This window comes from Geotrypetes seraphini, chromosome 5 (assembly GCF_902459505.1).
Source record: "Geotrypetes seraphini chromosome 5, aGeoSer1.1, whole genome shotgun sequence".
Taxonomy (NCBI): domain Eukaryota; kingdom Metazoa; phylum Chordata; class Amphibia; order Gymnophiona; family Dermophiidae; genus Geotrypetes; species Geotrypetes seraphini.
The window spans coordinates 184,825,330-184,842,199 of NC_047088.1; the positions used below are offsets into that span (position 1 = coordinate 184,825,330).

The window sequence follows — 16,870 nt, forward strand, 5'->3', positions numbered from 1 at the left end:
AGCATTGACCTTCAGAATATGTTTGTAACAGCGCTGCTTGTGTGGCATTAGGCTATGTAGTGATCGAAAGAAAAAAACAGACCTTTGCACATTTTTGCACTATATGGTGGGTGTATGAGGAGATTCATTTCCTGCACAGTTAAGTCCATTTTTTCTACTGAATAATAGTATAGGTACAATGAAAGTAAATAGCAAAAATGTTTGAGTAGATAATTAAGGAAATCTTTTTCATATTGCTTGCTTATGGACTGGGAAAAAAGACTGTTCAAGCAAATGTCTCCAGAACTGCTTTAATGGAAAAATGTGAATTTTTTTTTTTTAAGTACTTTGTGAAATTTATTGTTGTTGTGAAATTTATTGTTATACTTTGTTTAAACTTAAAAAGCGGTGTCATTAACAGTGAATCTAATCGAAAAATCGATTCAACAGGGTGAATCGGATCGAATGAAATATTTTTCTCTGAATCGGGCAGCACTATTGGCTACCATGAGAATGGGCTACTGGGCATGATGGACCATTGGTGTGACCCAGTTAGGCTATTCTTATGTTATGTTCTCATCTGTAGGGGCCTTTGTTTTCACTTCTTATTTTAATGTATTTTTTTCCTGGGAACTTATCAGTGTTTTTTTATAATGGGAACAAAAATGGAAGAGAATTAATGTGTGTGGAATGGGGGGGGGGGGTAACTAATTTCTTCAGCTAAATAATTCAATCCACTTCAAACAGACATAGGAGAACTCACGCACCATTCACACACCCTCCAACCAAAAACGTCAAAAGAAAAAAACTGTTCGACAACCTCCTAGCCATTCGAGCTGCAACACTTGACCCCCAACTCTACAACCTATTGACCTCGACCACAAACTACAAAACCTTAAAAAAAGAAATAAAAACCCTTCTATTAAAAAAACACATAAAACCAAACTAACATAATCAGAACTGTCCCAAGCATCACCTGCAACTACTCCATATGTACTTCTGATGTCATGACAATTCAGACATAATTTATGTTATGTTATGTTTGGAATAATGGTTACATAAATGAGGTTCAATAAAAGAAAATTTTCTGTGGGAGCATTTGTTGGAACTTCTGTTATCCTGATTTCTTCTATCTGTGGGCTTTCTTTAGCTAACCTACTTATCTGGGGCTTTCCACTTCTGCAGCTGCCCTTTTCACGGTCCACTTTGCGCTTGCACTCTCTGGGGAGGGGGGGTTGGGTCTGGGCTTGGTGGGGTAGGTGTGTCTGGTAGTTTTGTCTGGGTGGTGGCTGGGTGTTTCTTGGGTGCTTGTTGTGCGGATTGGTGTGTCTGGTGAGCGGTCTGGGTGTTGTTGCTTGTGGGGGTTTTTTTCATTATAAAATATGGCTGAGGTTCTAGTCCGGCTTATTATTCTTGTGGGTTCTGGGGTGGGATTTGTTTGCTTGCCCCAAGTTTTGGCCTTTTGTTGTGTATTGCTATGCCTCTCATTGGCAATTTTCTCTTGGGAGAGGCTTGTTCATGCTTGTTGTTGCTGTTACTCTCATTCTGTGTTCTTTTTGATAATGTATAAGTTTCTGTACAGACCATGGTTGCTTGTCTGGACCTTTTGCCATTCTCAATAAAAATACTTTGGGAAAAAAAAAAAAAAAAAAAAGAAAATTTTCACTGCCTGTTTCTATTCTGACCATTTATTCCATTTCATGGTTATTGCAAAAAAAAAAAAAAAAAAAATTTTACATGAGGGGGAGGGGGGGGTGTCAAAAAATGATGGGCCCCGGGTGCCACATACCCTAGGTACGCCACTGGTAGTAGTGTAGCCTTGTAGCCATGGCTTCCCCCTCCCCACCAACATACACATTTTGGCCTCAGACCCCTCCAAATCTGTAGCACCTATTCAGTGGCTGGTGGGGATGTCAAAGCCCCGCCAGCCAGATTCATTCTTCTAGCCACTCCTTCTTCCTCATGTTACTGCAAGACAGAGGACATTGGTGGAGATTCCAGTTGCCGACAGAGGGAATCCTTGCACCTGCTTAATTCTTGTGTGAACTGAGAATTTGTGGTTAGAGGAACGCCACCAGTTTCCTCTGCCTTGCCCTAACTTGAGGAGGAGAGAAGTTGCTCTGGCAGTGAATCTCTTTGGCTGGCGAGGCTTTGGCATCCGTGCCAGCAAAGGTATTATTTTAAGCATTGAGGGATGGAAAGAGGAAATGCGTTGCCTCCCCTTCCACCCTGGGCCTCCCCAAAAATGGACATCTTGCTAAACCCTTGGTTTATTGTACTAAAATTAATAGCCTTTACAGGCTATTGACTCAGCTACTCTGTCCCACCTAAAGTTGTGACATAACACTCCAGTTCACTTTCCCATCCGATATTTAAAAAATAAGAGATTAGAACAGAAAGAAAGAAAGCTTCTGCCTTTGTGGGGGTGGAGGGAAAGTTTGGTAAAGATTAATGGGTCAGATTGCTGGAAAATCTGTGCTGCTGGCTGTCAGGTCAAATACAGGACAAACATATTAGTCACAGGGACTGAGGGAATCAGATAAAATAAGTCTATATACCAGTAGACACAAGCAGGGCTTCTTCTGTTAGCCTAGAGTGAAAGATAAGAACTTAATGAGCTGATTAGAAACTGTGTCTGCTATACCAAGAATGTCTGTTTTGTATCATATCTACTAGAGTGTATTTTTGGTAATGAATAAAAGAATGAGGATACCTACCAGCTGCAGAAGAGAAATATAAAAATAAAATGTGAATATTATTATGTGTATGTAGGGGGAGGACAATAATCAAATACTTTTATATCACTAATCTCACTCCCCCCCTTTATGAAGCCGTGTTAGCATTTTGTATCGTCAGCTGCGGCGGTAAAAGTTCTGACTCTCATAGGAATTGTTTGAGCGTCGGAGCTTTTACCGTCGTGTCCGGCGATAAAAAAAACACTAATGCTAAATATTGTTTATCTATACAAAATAGCATTTTGAAAATCTCTTCCCTAATAAATAGGTAAAAGCACACGCAGTAAAAAAAAAAAAAAAAATGAGCATTTAGTTTAGGGCAGCGGTAGGCAATTCCGGTCCTAGAGAGCCAGAGCCAGGTCAGGTTTTCAGGATATACACAATAAATAAGCACGAGATAGATTTGCATCTCAAGGAGGCAGTGCATGCAAATCCATCTCATACATACTCATTGTGGATATCCTGAAAACCCGGCCTGGCTCTGGCTCTCAAGGACCGGAATTGCCTACCCCTGGTTTAGGGGAATAAAAATACAGCAAATTCAAAGTGTCTAGGTATGTCTACTACATTTTCAGAGAACTCATTAAGGAAAGATATCAGCTTTCTGAAAATTAAATCAAAAACATCAACAGAAAACAGGCAAAAATATCAGGAAGGCAGCAAATAAACCCCCCAACTATTCCACAGTAAAAAGGAGAAACCAAAAAATGCTATGAAATTGATATTTTTGATGCAGATATTTTTTTCATGCAACACTTGTAGGGTGTGGATGAGTTTGTACCCTACAAGTATTACATTACATCAGGGGTGTCCAATGTCGGTCCTTGAGGGCCGCAATCCAGTCGGGTTTTTAGGATTTCCCCAATGAATATGCATTGAAAGCAGTGCATGTATATAGATCTCATGCATATTTATTGGGAAAATCCTAAAAACCCGACTGGATTGCGGCCCTCGAGGACCGACATTGGACACCCCTGCATTACATTATGGATTTCTATTCCGCCATTACCTTGCGGTTCTAGATGGATTACAAATGGATTATCTGGAGATTAGAAGTATTTAGGGAATAGTTTGTACATTTTTTGAGTTGCTAAGGATTACATCTGAATTGTCATGATATTGGAGGTACATATGTAATAGTTGCAGGTGATGCTTTGGACATTTCTGATTGAGTTAGTTCGGTTTTATGTGTTTTTAAATAGAAGGGTTTTTATTTATTTCTTGAAGGTTTTGTAGTCTGTGGTCGTGGTCAATAGGTTGTAGAGTTGTGGGTCGAGTTTTGCAACTCGAGTGGCTAGTAGGTTGTCGTACAGTTTTTTTCTTTTGACGTTTTTGGTTGGAGGGTGTGTGAATGGTGCATGGGTTCTCCTATGTCTAGTTGAGGTGGATTGAACTACCGGTAGTCGATTGTTCCAATATCTGCATCAAGAACTTCCATTCCACAAAAAAATATCAGGAAGATCAGAGAGAGCTAAGAATAGCAGTTATGAATATTGTAGAAGAGTAAGTATGCAAACAGAGGAGGACATTTTCCAGAGAATGGAAGACAGAAAACTTTTTGACAGTATTTAGGAGAGCTGAAAAAGCAAAGAGGGATTGTTAAACAGAGAAAATGGTGGCATGTAAACATTGTGTGGCTTTTGGGCTATTTGAAACAGAATGTACTGTGGTCTGGCCCAGTATAGTACAGCATTTCTTATGTTCTTATATTACAACTTATGGGCTCTGACCATACATATCACCTACTCAGCTCTGCAATCTTTTCTTCTCCCCCTAGAGATTCTCTGTACTTATTCCGTGCTTTCTTTCAGATAAGAACATAAGAATTGCCGCTTCTGGGTCAGTCCAGTGGTTCATCGTGCCCAGCAGTCCGCTCACGCGGCAGCCCTCTGGTCAAAGACCAGTGCCCTAACTGAGACTAGCTCTACCTGCATATGTTCCGGTTCAGCAGGAACTTGTCTAACTTTGGCTTGAATCCCTGGAGGGTGTTTTCCCCTATGACAGACTCTGGAAGAGCGTTCCTGTTTTCTACGACTCTCTGGATGAAGAATTTCCTTATGTTCGTACGGAATCTATCCCCTTTCAATTTTAGAGAGTGCTCTCTCGTTCCCCCTACCTTGGAGAGGGTGAACAACCTGTCTTTATCTACTAAGTCTATTCCCTTCAGTAACTTGAATGTTTTGATCATGTCCCCTCTCAATCTCTTCTGTTCGAGGGAGAAGAGGCCCAGTTTATCTAATCTTTCACTGTACAGCAATTTCTCCAGCCCCTTAACCATCTTAGTCGCTCTTCTCTGGACCTTTTCCAAATATTCAGATTTAAGTACGAGGTATAAGAAGCATTAATTAAGACACTGCTGAAACAGCCAAGTTTTTAAAATTAAGCTGAAATAGAATGAAGCACTGCTCCCATCCCTTCCACTCCTTCTGTAAAGAAATATTTAATAGATTGAAAGGTGGTAGACTCAAGAATAATCTCTCTTATGACCTCTCATAAAGGGGCTTTCTGTTAGTTCTCTTGTGTATTTATACCTTAGAGAAATGTAAACATCTCTATAATATGCTTTGTGACAAAGAACATTTGGTCATTTAAGTAGCTGCCCTTTGAACCACATCCATTTTACATAGAGGAATGGTAAGCATGCTAATCAGTATGGGAGTAGGACAGAAAGCAGTTAACTGAACGAGATGCTGACTGAACAACTGAATTCAGTCCATTATTAGTACTGATCTCAGACCTCTATTCTAGGTTCAGCTTTGTGAAACCCTCAGTAAATATTAAGCAGTGTTGTCTTTGTATAGTCATTAGTGATACTAAGACCCCCACCTTGACTATTGTATTCAGTTCCAGAGATCATATCGATTTATATAAAATTGTTTGTAGCCCACCTATCTACAAGTCTAGGCAGGGACCAAGTTTTGGCGATCTTCTAGAAGAGCTTGTCTTTTTATGGAGGTTTGGGATCCTTATATTCAAAACCTTTCACCTAGAGCAAGAAGTTTAATTCTCAATGATTTACATTGAAGCTAAGGTTGTCTAAATTATATTCCAGATCTTTATTTTATTTCTTTATTTTTGTCACCTTTCATCCGGGGAGGGGGAATTGATTATGTGATGGAGGGGAGGAAAATGGGATGGATGGGGGGGGAAATGAAAAGATTTGGAAGGAGGGAGTAGTGGAGGGAGGGAGAGTAGGGGAAAAAGGAAGGCGGGGGTAGGGAAGGGGAGAGGGGGTGATAGGGGGGATTATGGTTTATTACATAAAATGTTTGGAGCAATGATAGAATTTTATAGAATATATGGAAGGATTAGAATTTGAACATTTGTGAAATCATTTGTAAAGAATATCTTTCTGTATAATATAAATGTATTTTTACTTATTTACTTTATTCTTTCAATAAAAATGTTTGAATATAACATACACAATCAGCAAATAACAAAATACAATAGCAATACACATAAAAAAAATCATAAAACATCTGAGCATCTTTATATAATCATAAAATATAACTTCAAAAAGATGGTTCAAAGCTGCTGCCAACCACAGCCTAACACTGAAAGATATAATCTCATACACCTCCACTGCTTGTGCCAAACGCACTTGCAAATGATACAGTTTTTACCTCTTTTCTAAATTGACAAAGCATGGTCAATTGACGCATAGAAACTGACAAGGCATTCCATAGGACCGGGCCCCAAACTGACAAGATGGAATTCCTATTATCAGCAAATTTTACGGAATTTCCAATCTCAAACTGTCAGCAGACAACTCACGGGTAGGAGAGTATCATCGAAAAAGTGAACGAACAGCTATAGGACAATTGCTTTGAAGCACCTTGAACATCAAACACAAGATCTTAAATTCTACCTGCATTTCAATAGGCAGCCAATTAAGTACGCGTAATATTGGGGTGATATGATCAAATTTGGACATATGCGCAATAAGGAGAGTAGTGGCATTCTGTGTCATCTGCATGGCACGCAAAACAAATTTAGGCAACCCTACATAAATAGAGTTACAGTAATCCAACAATGGTGTTATCAATAACGTAACAACTGTCCGAAAGTTGTCATTTGATAAATAATCACACAGCCTCCTTGAAAAACACACTGGAAATCACACCTTTGATGTGAGCCTTAAAAGATAAGGATGATATCTACATTGCTGACATACAACAATGGCCTCCCCTGGTAAAGATGGAGAGGATGGAAGGATTTTAGAGCAGAGCTATTAAAAATGATATAGGGCAGCAACACAAATCCCAATTAAAATGTACTTACTGGAAAAAAGAAGTGCAAAAGGGAATGTAAAATAATGCCAGTGGTGTAGCAAGGGGAGGGGGGGGGGTGGAATGCCCCAGAAGTCGCATTGGCTGGGGTACTGGCACCTCGCCTTCTATCCGTCCACCCATCTCTTCAAAATGTTCAGTGGCAGCAAGCAGCATCTCCTAGTTGCACCTCGTGCCAACCTCAGCTCTCCTTCTGATGTCACTTCCGGGTCCCATGACCAGGAAGTGATGTCAGAAGGAGAGCTGAGACCACCATGAGCAACAGCTACAAGATGCTGCTCATTGCCATCAAAGGTTTTAAAGAGGTATACAAGGAAAGCACCTGATGGGGAAGAGTGCAGGACGGCACAGGGTGCAGTGATGACGGGCATCACTGTCATGGGCTCCTCCTTCCCCTCGCTATGCCGCTGAATAGGAAATTGAATATTTAGTAAGAGTCCCTGACAGAAAGGAAGTGGAACTATGAACTAGACATAATTTGTCTTTGGCTGGGTAAGTCACTGTACCACAGTGTTAGTGTGTTTTGTCTGGCTAATCCTATACACAAGCAGTGTCATTTGAGAAAGGAGTAAGAGGTTAAAGGAGACCCAGAAAGAAAATGAGCTTTTCAGGTTCTAGTGAAAAGCTGAGGAATGAAAGACAATTGCCCAGGACCCAAGAGGCTAGGATTCTAGAAAGGGGGTCTCTGATCTCTGAGTCCAAGTTTCATCTCAGGCATAGAGTTAATTGAGATTTTCCATAGTTGTTGAAAGAAGTGATAAGGCAGGTTCTAGGGAGAATGAAATTTGACTTAATATTTCACACTTGCATCTTCTATTGATTTGCAACCTGTTGAATATTTTGACTTAAAGTAACCCTAAGGGGTCCACAGCAAAACCTAGACTGGAGTTTATACTTCTCACACTAGAAATGAGTTGTATAAGTAATCCCAGGGGACAACAACCACCCAGCTCTTTCTGATCCTGTCCCATGGATCCTGTTTCCCAGGGGTAGTGGCTCTACACAAGAGAGAGCTGCCTCCTCTGAAACATGTATCCCCCAGTCTCCCCACAGAGTACTGCATATTAAGAGATGATCACTAGGGTTCTGGCACTCATGGCAATGCCTAGGGCAGGGGTAGGGAACTCCGGTCCTCGAGAGCTGTATTTCAGTCAGGTTTTCAGGATTTCCCCAATGAATATGCATTAAAGCAGTGCATGCACATAGATCTCATGCATATTCCTTGGGGAAATCCTGAAAACCCGACTGGAATACGGCTCTCGAGGACCTATCCCTGGCCTAGGGTAACAGCAAAGAACACTGCTACTGGCTGGGTACCACTGGGAGACGGTTGGGCTCGGGGAGAGGGAACTTGTTCTTAGGGTTGGGATTTTGGATGGGAGGATCATAAGAGGGTTTTGGCTGTTGTGGAAGGGATCAAAAGGAGGAGTGATATTGAGGGGATTGGATTTATGAGTAGGATTACCAGATTTTTGGTTTGGATTTTCTGTTCGGTTTCACCCCTGGCCTACCCAGTTCCACCCAGCCTTGCCTCCCCCCCTCCCCCCCCGCGCCTGCTCTTGTCAGGCAGAAGGGCATCCTCATTTGCACGGATGCGACACGATGATGCCATGTGCATACACGTGTGCATGACATCATTGTGTGGCATCCGCGAATGCGTGGATGCCCTCCTGCTTGACAGTGATTTGTTCCAAGCTTTTCAAAACCTGGACAAAGTGCCGGGTTTTGAAAAGCCATCCGGACCCCCGACATGTCCTCAAAAGGAGGACATGTCCGGTGAAATCTGGACGTCTGGTAACCCTATTTGTGAGTGATGTTGAGAGGAGGATTGGATTTGCAGGTGATATCAAGCTGTAGAGAAGGAGCACCTCCATTAACAGCTAGTGCAGGGGTGGGTAACTCCTGTCCTCGAGGGCCGGAATCCAGTCGGGTTTTCAGGATTTCCCCCAATGAATATGCATTGAAAGCAGTGCATGCAAATAGATCTCATGTATATTCATTGGGGATTCCAGCCCTCGAGGACTGGAGCTGCCCACCCATGAGCTAGTGCATGCTACTTAGCTGTACCTATTACCTCTTCTTGAAGTGGCAGTAAGTGCTGCCCAGACAGTGTGCAGTACCTCTCCTTGGGCTAACTGTCCCTGTTGACCACACTTACTACTTATCATTTCTATAGTACTGCTAGTCATACACAGCACTATATTTTTAAACATTCAAAAGACAGACCCTACTCAGTAGAGCTTACAATCTAATCAAACAGACAAACAGGGCAAGTAGGGGGTTAGGGAGTTTTTCAGGCATGGATGCTATATAAGTGAGTTGGGAATAGGAGTTAAAAAGCAATCTCAAAAAGGTGGGCTTTTAGCCTGAGTTTGAATACTACCAGGGACAGAGCTTGACATACTGACTCAGGCAGTCTGTTCCAGGCATATGGTTTAGCGAGAGAGAAGTAACATGATCTGGAGTTGGCAGTAGAGTAGAAAGGATGAATGCCCGATGAATGGAGTTGGCAGTAGAGGAGTATAGAGAGAGCTAGAGGAAACCTGCAGAGTGAATGTGCTTGCAAGTCAATAAGAGGAGTTTGAACTGTATGCGGAAATGGATAGGGAGCCAGTGAAGTGACTTGAGCATAGGGGCGATGTGAACAAAGCAACTGGCAGAGTACAAATTGTGCAGCAGAATTTTGAAAGGATTGAAAGGGAGAGAGATGGGATACGTGGAAGACCTGTAAGAAGCAAGTTGCCGTAGTCTAGTCGAGAGGTCACTTCTGCTCCACACCTTCCATACTCAGCTAGCTTGGGATTTTTTACTGTGTACTGCAGCTTTTCAGCCCTGTAGAAAGAGGTCCACGCTGTAGAAAGAGGTCCACGCTAACATGTAATGCACAATAAAACTGTAGCTGCTTAACATAGCATAGTAAAGTTTCCCCTGAGTGTCCTAATTTCTGGAAGAAGACTTTATTTAGTTCAGTCCTTGATCTTAGAAATGTCTCCAGATGATGCAGGGGGACATTTTCAAATAACCTACAAATGTACAAAGTACACAGATGCTTTTAGGAAGCATATGTCATTCAAACCTTTTTTCAAGAAGGGTCAAAGTATAGGCTTTTAGCCAGGTAGGGAACAATAATATTCAAACAGACCAAGATTCACAATTTTTCCGACATATGCTTAGGTAAATGGCTTTGGAAATTGTCTTTAGAATCTATAGATGGTAAAGATAGAGCTTATCGTAATTCACTAATGTGTTTTCCTTTAGGGTGCCAAAGTGTACAGATCTGCTAATTAGTAATTTATTATTCAGTGATTATCAAATATCTCTCAAATTTAATTATGTTGTAACAGTATATATAGTAGTAGAATAATTAATTTGTGGATTGATTCATTTAGACTTATAGGCTGTTTTGCATTAGTCATACTGGGAGCAGTGTTGAACACAAATCACCATTAAAATACAATTACAACAATAATATAATAAAGTCTTACAGTTCAGCTTGAATTAATCAGTTTATCTTCTTTTTAATAGATATTCCTTTCATGAGGAGGAGAGGAAAACTTCAGCAAGGTAATTTTCACTTTCTAGAATTTTAAACAAATTGGAGTTGTGTGAGAAAGTTATGTCAGTCTTTCATTCTTTGCTATGAATAAACAGAGCTTATGATGAAGAATCCAGAGGTTGGAACCATGGGCTAAAAACTAGGACAGCCATGTTTCAAATCCCAGGGACACTATTTTGAGCATTTTGCTTAATTCTTCAGTACCTCAAATATAAAATTAGACTGTAAGTGCTCTAGGCACAGATAACTGATCACTGTACTTAAAGGCCTTGAACTGCTACTGAAATATTATGAAAGAAAAATCCAGATGAATTGATGTACTAGTGTAGGGGTAGGCAATTCCGGTCCTCGAGAGCCGGAGCTAGGTTAGGTTTTCAGGATATCCACAATGAATATGTATGAGATGGATTTGCATGCACTGCCTCCATGAGATACAAATCTATCTCATGCATATTTATTGTGGATATCCTGAAAACCTGACCTGACTCCGGCTCTTGAGGACCGGAATTGCCTACCCCTGTATCAGTGCATCTATTCATCTGGATTTTGCTGTTTCATTTTTTATACAGTGTATTTAATAAAGCAATTTTATTTTGGACTCCTGCTCTCATCCTGGTTATTTCTGTCTTTTCCATTCCTTAAATTTTTGATTTGACTTTTGTGGTTTGTCACCCCTTTGTCTTTGTGGGCCATGTTCGGACACCAGCATTTCATTTCTTGGTTTATGGAGCTGGTGAATGCATAATTGGTTAAGTGTGATATTCAGAACTTAACCAGCTATGGTTACTGCATAAAGATAAAATCAATTTTTATATGGATGGGCCATTTGACTTTCTATGTTTCTTTTTTTAATCATCTTTATTAAAGAGTCAATGGAGAACAATAACATAACAGTATACCCAGAAGACACAAATAGATCCAGGCAAATATCAGCAAACAAAAATATAGAGTAGAAAGCAAGGCACTCCCGGGCAAATATCACCCGTCCGTTAAATGCTACTTTCAGAAGTAAAAACAGTGTGCCAGAGAACAAATTATACCACATGTGGGTAAACTGTACCAATCCCTGAAAGATGTAAATCCCGATCTCCCAGACCCCCCTCTTTTTCGTATACCCAAAGATCTCCTCAGCAAACCCTGCCAAGGTAAACAACAGTCACTCAAGCCCACACACATCCCACAGCCATATCTAAAGCAGTCATACTCCCTACTCACTCACCTTCCCTCCCCCTTACGAGAGACTAGAGGAAGACGGAGATATGCTTTCCACAGCGCTGTATATGCCAAGAGTTCAGGGTTTAAGGTATGCTTGTAATAACATAGTTCAAAGTGCGCTACTTCAGCCATTTGGTGACTCCAACTCTCCAAAGGTACCGCCTCATCCTGTGTCCAGTGCTTTAGAATTGTTCTCCGAACTGTCAACAAAGTCATAAAAATGAATCTCCGCTGAGGTTTAGCCAGCCCCTGCTCTTCCATCAAAGTCTGATCTCCCAGCAGCAGTGTTTCATAGTCCCACAACAAATCCCATTGTGATGATGATTTTTCTGTGGGCTCCTCTGGAGAAAACTTCATTGGTTGGGGAGGGGGAAGGGGGGACTGGCTTGAGTGCGGGGAGTAACGGAAGTAAAAGGGCTGTAGGGAGCAGGGGACTTGGGGAGTCTTGGGATAGGGGGGCTGGGGGTAATGTGTGGATGCTGGATGAATGGCTGTGTGTGGATGTAAGTGTGACTATCAGAAGGGGGAGGGGGGCGGGATGATTGGCAGAAGAGGGACTAGAAGGGACCAAGGAAGTGCGAGCATGTGTTGGCTGTGGTTCTCTGGGGATGGATCTGTCTTGGGGGGGGGTCCATGTGCCAGTTGACATTCCATGTTTCTATTTATGTGGTTAGCTGAATATTGGCACTTAACTAGCCAAGTGTTGATTCTGCGCTCAAAACACCCCCAAATAGCTGGTTTTCAGTTTGCTTCTAATTGGATATTTTCAGCAGCACTCACTGGTTAAGTGCAGCCGAAAATGAGCAGTCAGTCCCAAACAGGCGATTTAACCAGCCAGAAGCCATTCCTGGCCTCTTAAATAGCTTTGAATATTGACCTCTAAGTCAAAAAGTATAATTTGCCCAAAAAAGGACTTCCAAATGGATCTTACTCACTTCTGATAAGCTGTTGTTTTTTTTTTGACAGACTACTGGAAAACTCAAGGACCCCTTTTCTTTCCTATAGGAGTATAATTCTGTGCTGCTCTGCAACAGTTGTTTCCCACATGCAGTTTATTAACAATTCTGGTATCAGATTAATTCTTTTTTTTTTTTTTCTAATTTCAGTACATGAAGCAATATCTGTTTTTCCTGCCATTCTTGATGCACAGTATAGTGGTTGGTGTTTTTAAAACGCTGACTACTGCAGGATGAATGACGTCTGGAAATTCAGTGCTGGTACTCAGATAACTAATTGGGCCTAGTTAGGACTACCCTCGGAATGCTCCAACATAGTGTTACCAGATTTTGCCTCAAAAAAGAGGACACGTGCCCCACCACATTCTGCCCTGGCACCATTATGCCCCTGGCCCTGCCCCATTCTACCTGTTCTGCCCTCTTTCCACCCCCCCAACCTCAGCTCCACACAAACCTTGTCTCTTTGGAGCCATGTCCACAAGGTGTTTGTGGAGCGGCTTTTTCAAAAGATGATTTTAGTGTAACATTCCATGTTAATGCCTGTTCTTGAAATATCTTAAATACATCCAGGCACTGGGAAAGAGTAAGTAGTTGGTCCTGTCCAGCAACTCCTCCAGTTTTCCCTCCCACCTTCCTACATATCCATAGCATCCTGTCATCTATTTTCCTGCATATCCAGCATTTCCCCTTATTTATTTATTTATTCAATTTTCTATACCATTCTCCCAGGGGACTCAGAATAGTTTACATGAATTTATTCAAGTACTCAGGCATAATTCCCTGTCTGTCCTGGTGGGCTCACAATCTATCTAACGTACCTGGGGCAATGGGGGAGCAGGTGCCCAGGTCACAAGGAGCAGCGTGGACCTTCACCCACAACTTCAGAGTGCCGAGACTGCAGCTCCAACCATGGTGCTGCATTCTCATAGTATGGTAAAAGATAGAATGGCAAAACACAGACAAAGATGGCAAGACATCTTGAGCTACAATGAACGCCTCAGAAAACTGGGATTATTTACCCTCGAGAAGAGAAGGCTGCGAGGGGATATGATAGAGACTTTCAAAACACTAAAAGGATTCGACAAAATAGAGCAAAAAACATCATTATTCACATTGTCAAATGTGACTTGGACAAGGGTCATGGACTGAAATTGAGGGGCACCAGGCCCAGGACAAATATCTGTTTCTCTCAGTGAGTGGTGGACGCTTGGAATGCTCTCCCGGAGGAGGTTGTGTCGGAGACCACCATTCCAGGATTCAAGGGCAAGTTGGATGCACACCTCCTTGCAAAACATATTGAGGGGTACGGGTAAACAGGGTCTTTAGCAGGGAACACCGGGATTGACCTCCGCTTGTGCAGGTCGCCGGAAAGGATTGACCTAGGGTCTGATCCGGTGAATGGCATTTCTTATGTTTTTATGACATAGTTAACAAAGCATGGTAAAACATAAAATGATAAAACATGATATGGTGAGACATAGCATGGTGAGTATAGTTTGGCAAAACATAGCACAGCATACATAATATTACAAAGCATGGCTAGTATAATATGGCATGACTTGGCAAAATGGTAAGGCATGCGTGCATGATGAAACATAGCATTGAAGACATGGAGCGGCAAATATGACATGAGAGATCGTAGCATGGCAGAGATAGTGTGGCAGACACAGTATAAATATGGTGTATAGTATAGGGTACCAAAAAGAAGAGACATTGGTGAACAGTATGACATAGTATGGTAGAACATTGTATGACACAACATTATATGGTCAGACATAGGACAGAGCTCATCAGCTTTTGAGACTCAAGATAGTGGAGCATTCAGTGCCCTTTGTCAAAGGGTCTGGGGGATTGGGATTGGCACATTCTCATAGAGGATCATAGGAAGAGATGAGTTTTTATAGCCTTCCTGAAGTTCAGTAGTCCTTCTAATGATCTTATGCTGGTTGGTAGTTGGTTCCAGAGGCGTGGTAGGTAGTGCGAGTAAGATCTTTTTGGGAATTCTCAAGGCAGAGGGCACGTTTAAGATTTTATATGCCCAAAGTTACACTAGCCATAGGCCTGGCATAAGAGCAGGCACATTAAACATTATATTACATTGTACTTATAGACCACGTAGCCATTAGTTCAATGCGGTTTACAAAGATTACTAACAATGATCTCAATGCGAGAAATAAAATGAATTAAAACAGCAAGAATGTACGTTAACTTATTATTCTGTGTGTGTAAGTGGGAGCTCCATCCATGCTCTGCCCATATGCATGTCCCTTCACAATTACAATCTAGCCCCTCAAATCTTTATACACATGACCATATTCAGACTGCAAGAGGCAGGCCATCTAACTCCCAAGGTCGGCACTGACCGTGGCTATTCAATATTGGGTTACTTCCAATGACTTTAATTGAATATCCAGTTTATTTTTGGCCAGTTTAAACTTAGGGACCCTTGTATCAAAATGTGCTAGAGGTATGGAAAATACACCCACACTTATAGAATTCCTTTGAGCGTCAGAGTACTTACCTCACCAACCCATGCTAAAAAAACTCTAACCCAGCTTGCTAAAAGGGGGGTCTAACCAGCTAACTCAACATTCAGCGCTGGCCTGTTAAATTTATAATGGCCAAAGATAGGACTGTGATTTGGCTACTACATCTGGCCATCTAAGTTTAGCGGTTTAATTAGACTGCATAGATGTCAGTTCTATCTTTATGCAGTGTTGCTCATGTTTATGTGATTAAGTTTTGAATATCGCACTGAGCCACATATGTGATAGCTGGCTGCATAAATCCGGATATTTAGTGCTGGTGCCTAGAAATGGCCCTGCATTGAATATTCATGAATAATGCCAGCAAAGGCTAAAAAATTCTCACTACTGCTGGGTGAATTTTGCACCCAATATTTATAAGACAATCCAAATTTCAAGTGTTATAAAGATCTCAATTTTCAAATCTGTGCATGGATTCTTAGGGCCTGATTCTATGAACAGCACTGCTCAGTGCGGTTGTTAATTAACCACAAAGCACCTTTTATAGAATCACGCTTAGCAGCACCTAGGCATGCTAGGTATCCTAGAGGCAGGCACCGGTATATTAGGCCAGGTTTTACCGGCCTACCACAGAAATCTAGTGATGCCTAAGTCAACCATGCCTATTCTCCACCCCTAACCTATTTTTCAGGTCGGCATCATTAAGCATCAGAATGTGCCTTGACTAAGGTATCACTAGGCATTTCACATAATTTTGTGCCTAACTTTTAATTTTTGTAATTAATTATTCAATTAACTTCAATGGTTCAGTCAATTACCACGCCATTTAAGCTAATTGATATAATTTAGGTTAAGCACAGATTTTAGTTAGGTGTCAATAGTCAGCCTTAATTAAGGCACTTAACTAGGGCACCATTTATAGAATCAGGTCCTTAGTGTCCTTAGTGTTTGCTTCCAGTGGTTGAATATATGGCATGACTTTTTTTTTTTCCTTTAGACATAAAAGATATCAAAACTATTTATAAATCAGGCCCTGTGTGTTTTCTATTCCAGTCATCTTGCACTTTTGTTGAATACGATTTTACTTCCCAAAGGCTGACAAGTCAAGAAAATCTGTTAGGGTCCCTTGCTAATCTTGTTGAAGCAATAAGAATCCAACTAGTTAACTTGTTTTGCTATTTTCCAGAAAGGCCTGCTTTCTGCCTTTCAGAAGAAGATCCAGGAATATGCAGAGGATGGTTCACCAGGTATTTCTACAATAATGTAACAGAAAAGTGTGACAAATTCAAATATGGAGGATGCCTAGGAAATGAAAACAATTTCATGAGTTTGGAAGACTGCCAGATTACTTGCCAGGACAGAAGTAAGTTGCTACATTTTCAACAATCTCAAGCTAAAGAATTTTCTCTCTCTTTTGGTATTTTAACAATCTAGTAGAGTTTATTTTTTGGATGCTGAGCAATGATAGCTTACAAATGTAAACCAATAAAAAAAAAAGTATGGTAAATGAATGGTCTTCTGGAAAGGAGGACAGAGAAAGTTCAAATACCAGCTTTATATAAAACTCTCAAAGTCCAGCATATATATGCAATTCAACATGAAGCCATGTTTCGACACCTGAAAGCTGCATCAGAATTACCCCCTCTTTTACAAA

At 41.2% G+C, this 16,870-nt stretch overlaps 1 protein-coding gene across 3 annotated transcripts in view; it reads left to right on the plus strand.

Moving 5' to 3' along the window:
• The window catches only part of TFPI (tissue factor pathway inhibitor), a 91,113-nt gene that overhangs the window by 47,811 nt on the left and 26,432 nt on the right, over positions 1-16,870 (plus strand). For all 3 annotated transcript variants that reach the window (XM_033946576.1, XM_033946575.1, XM_033946574.1), the window contains 2 exons: positions 10,529-10,567; positions 16,403-16,579. In XM_033946576.1, the coding sequence (XP_033802467.1) occupies positions 10,529-10,567; positions 16,403-16,579 (216 nt within the window). The remainder of the gene's footprint in view (positions 1-10,528; positions 10,568-16,402; positions 16,580-16,870) is intronic.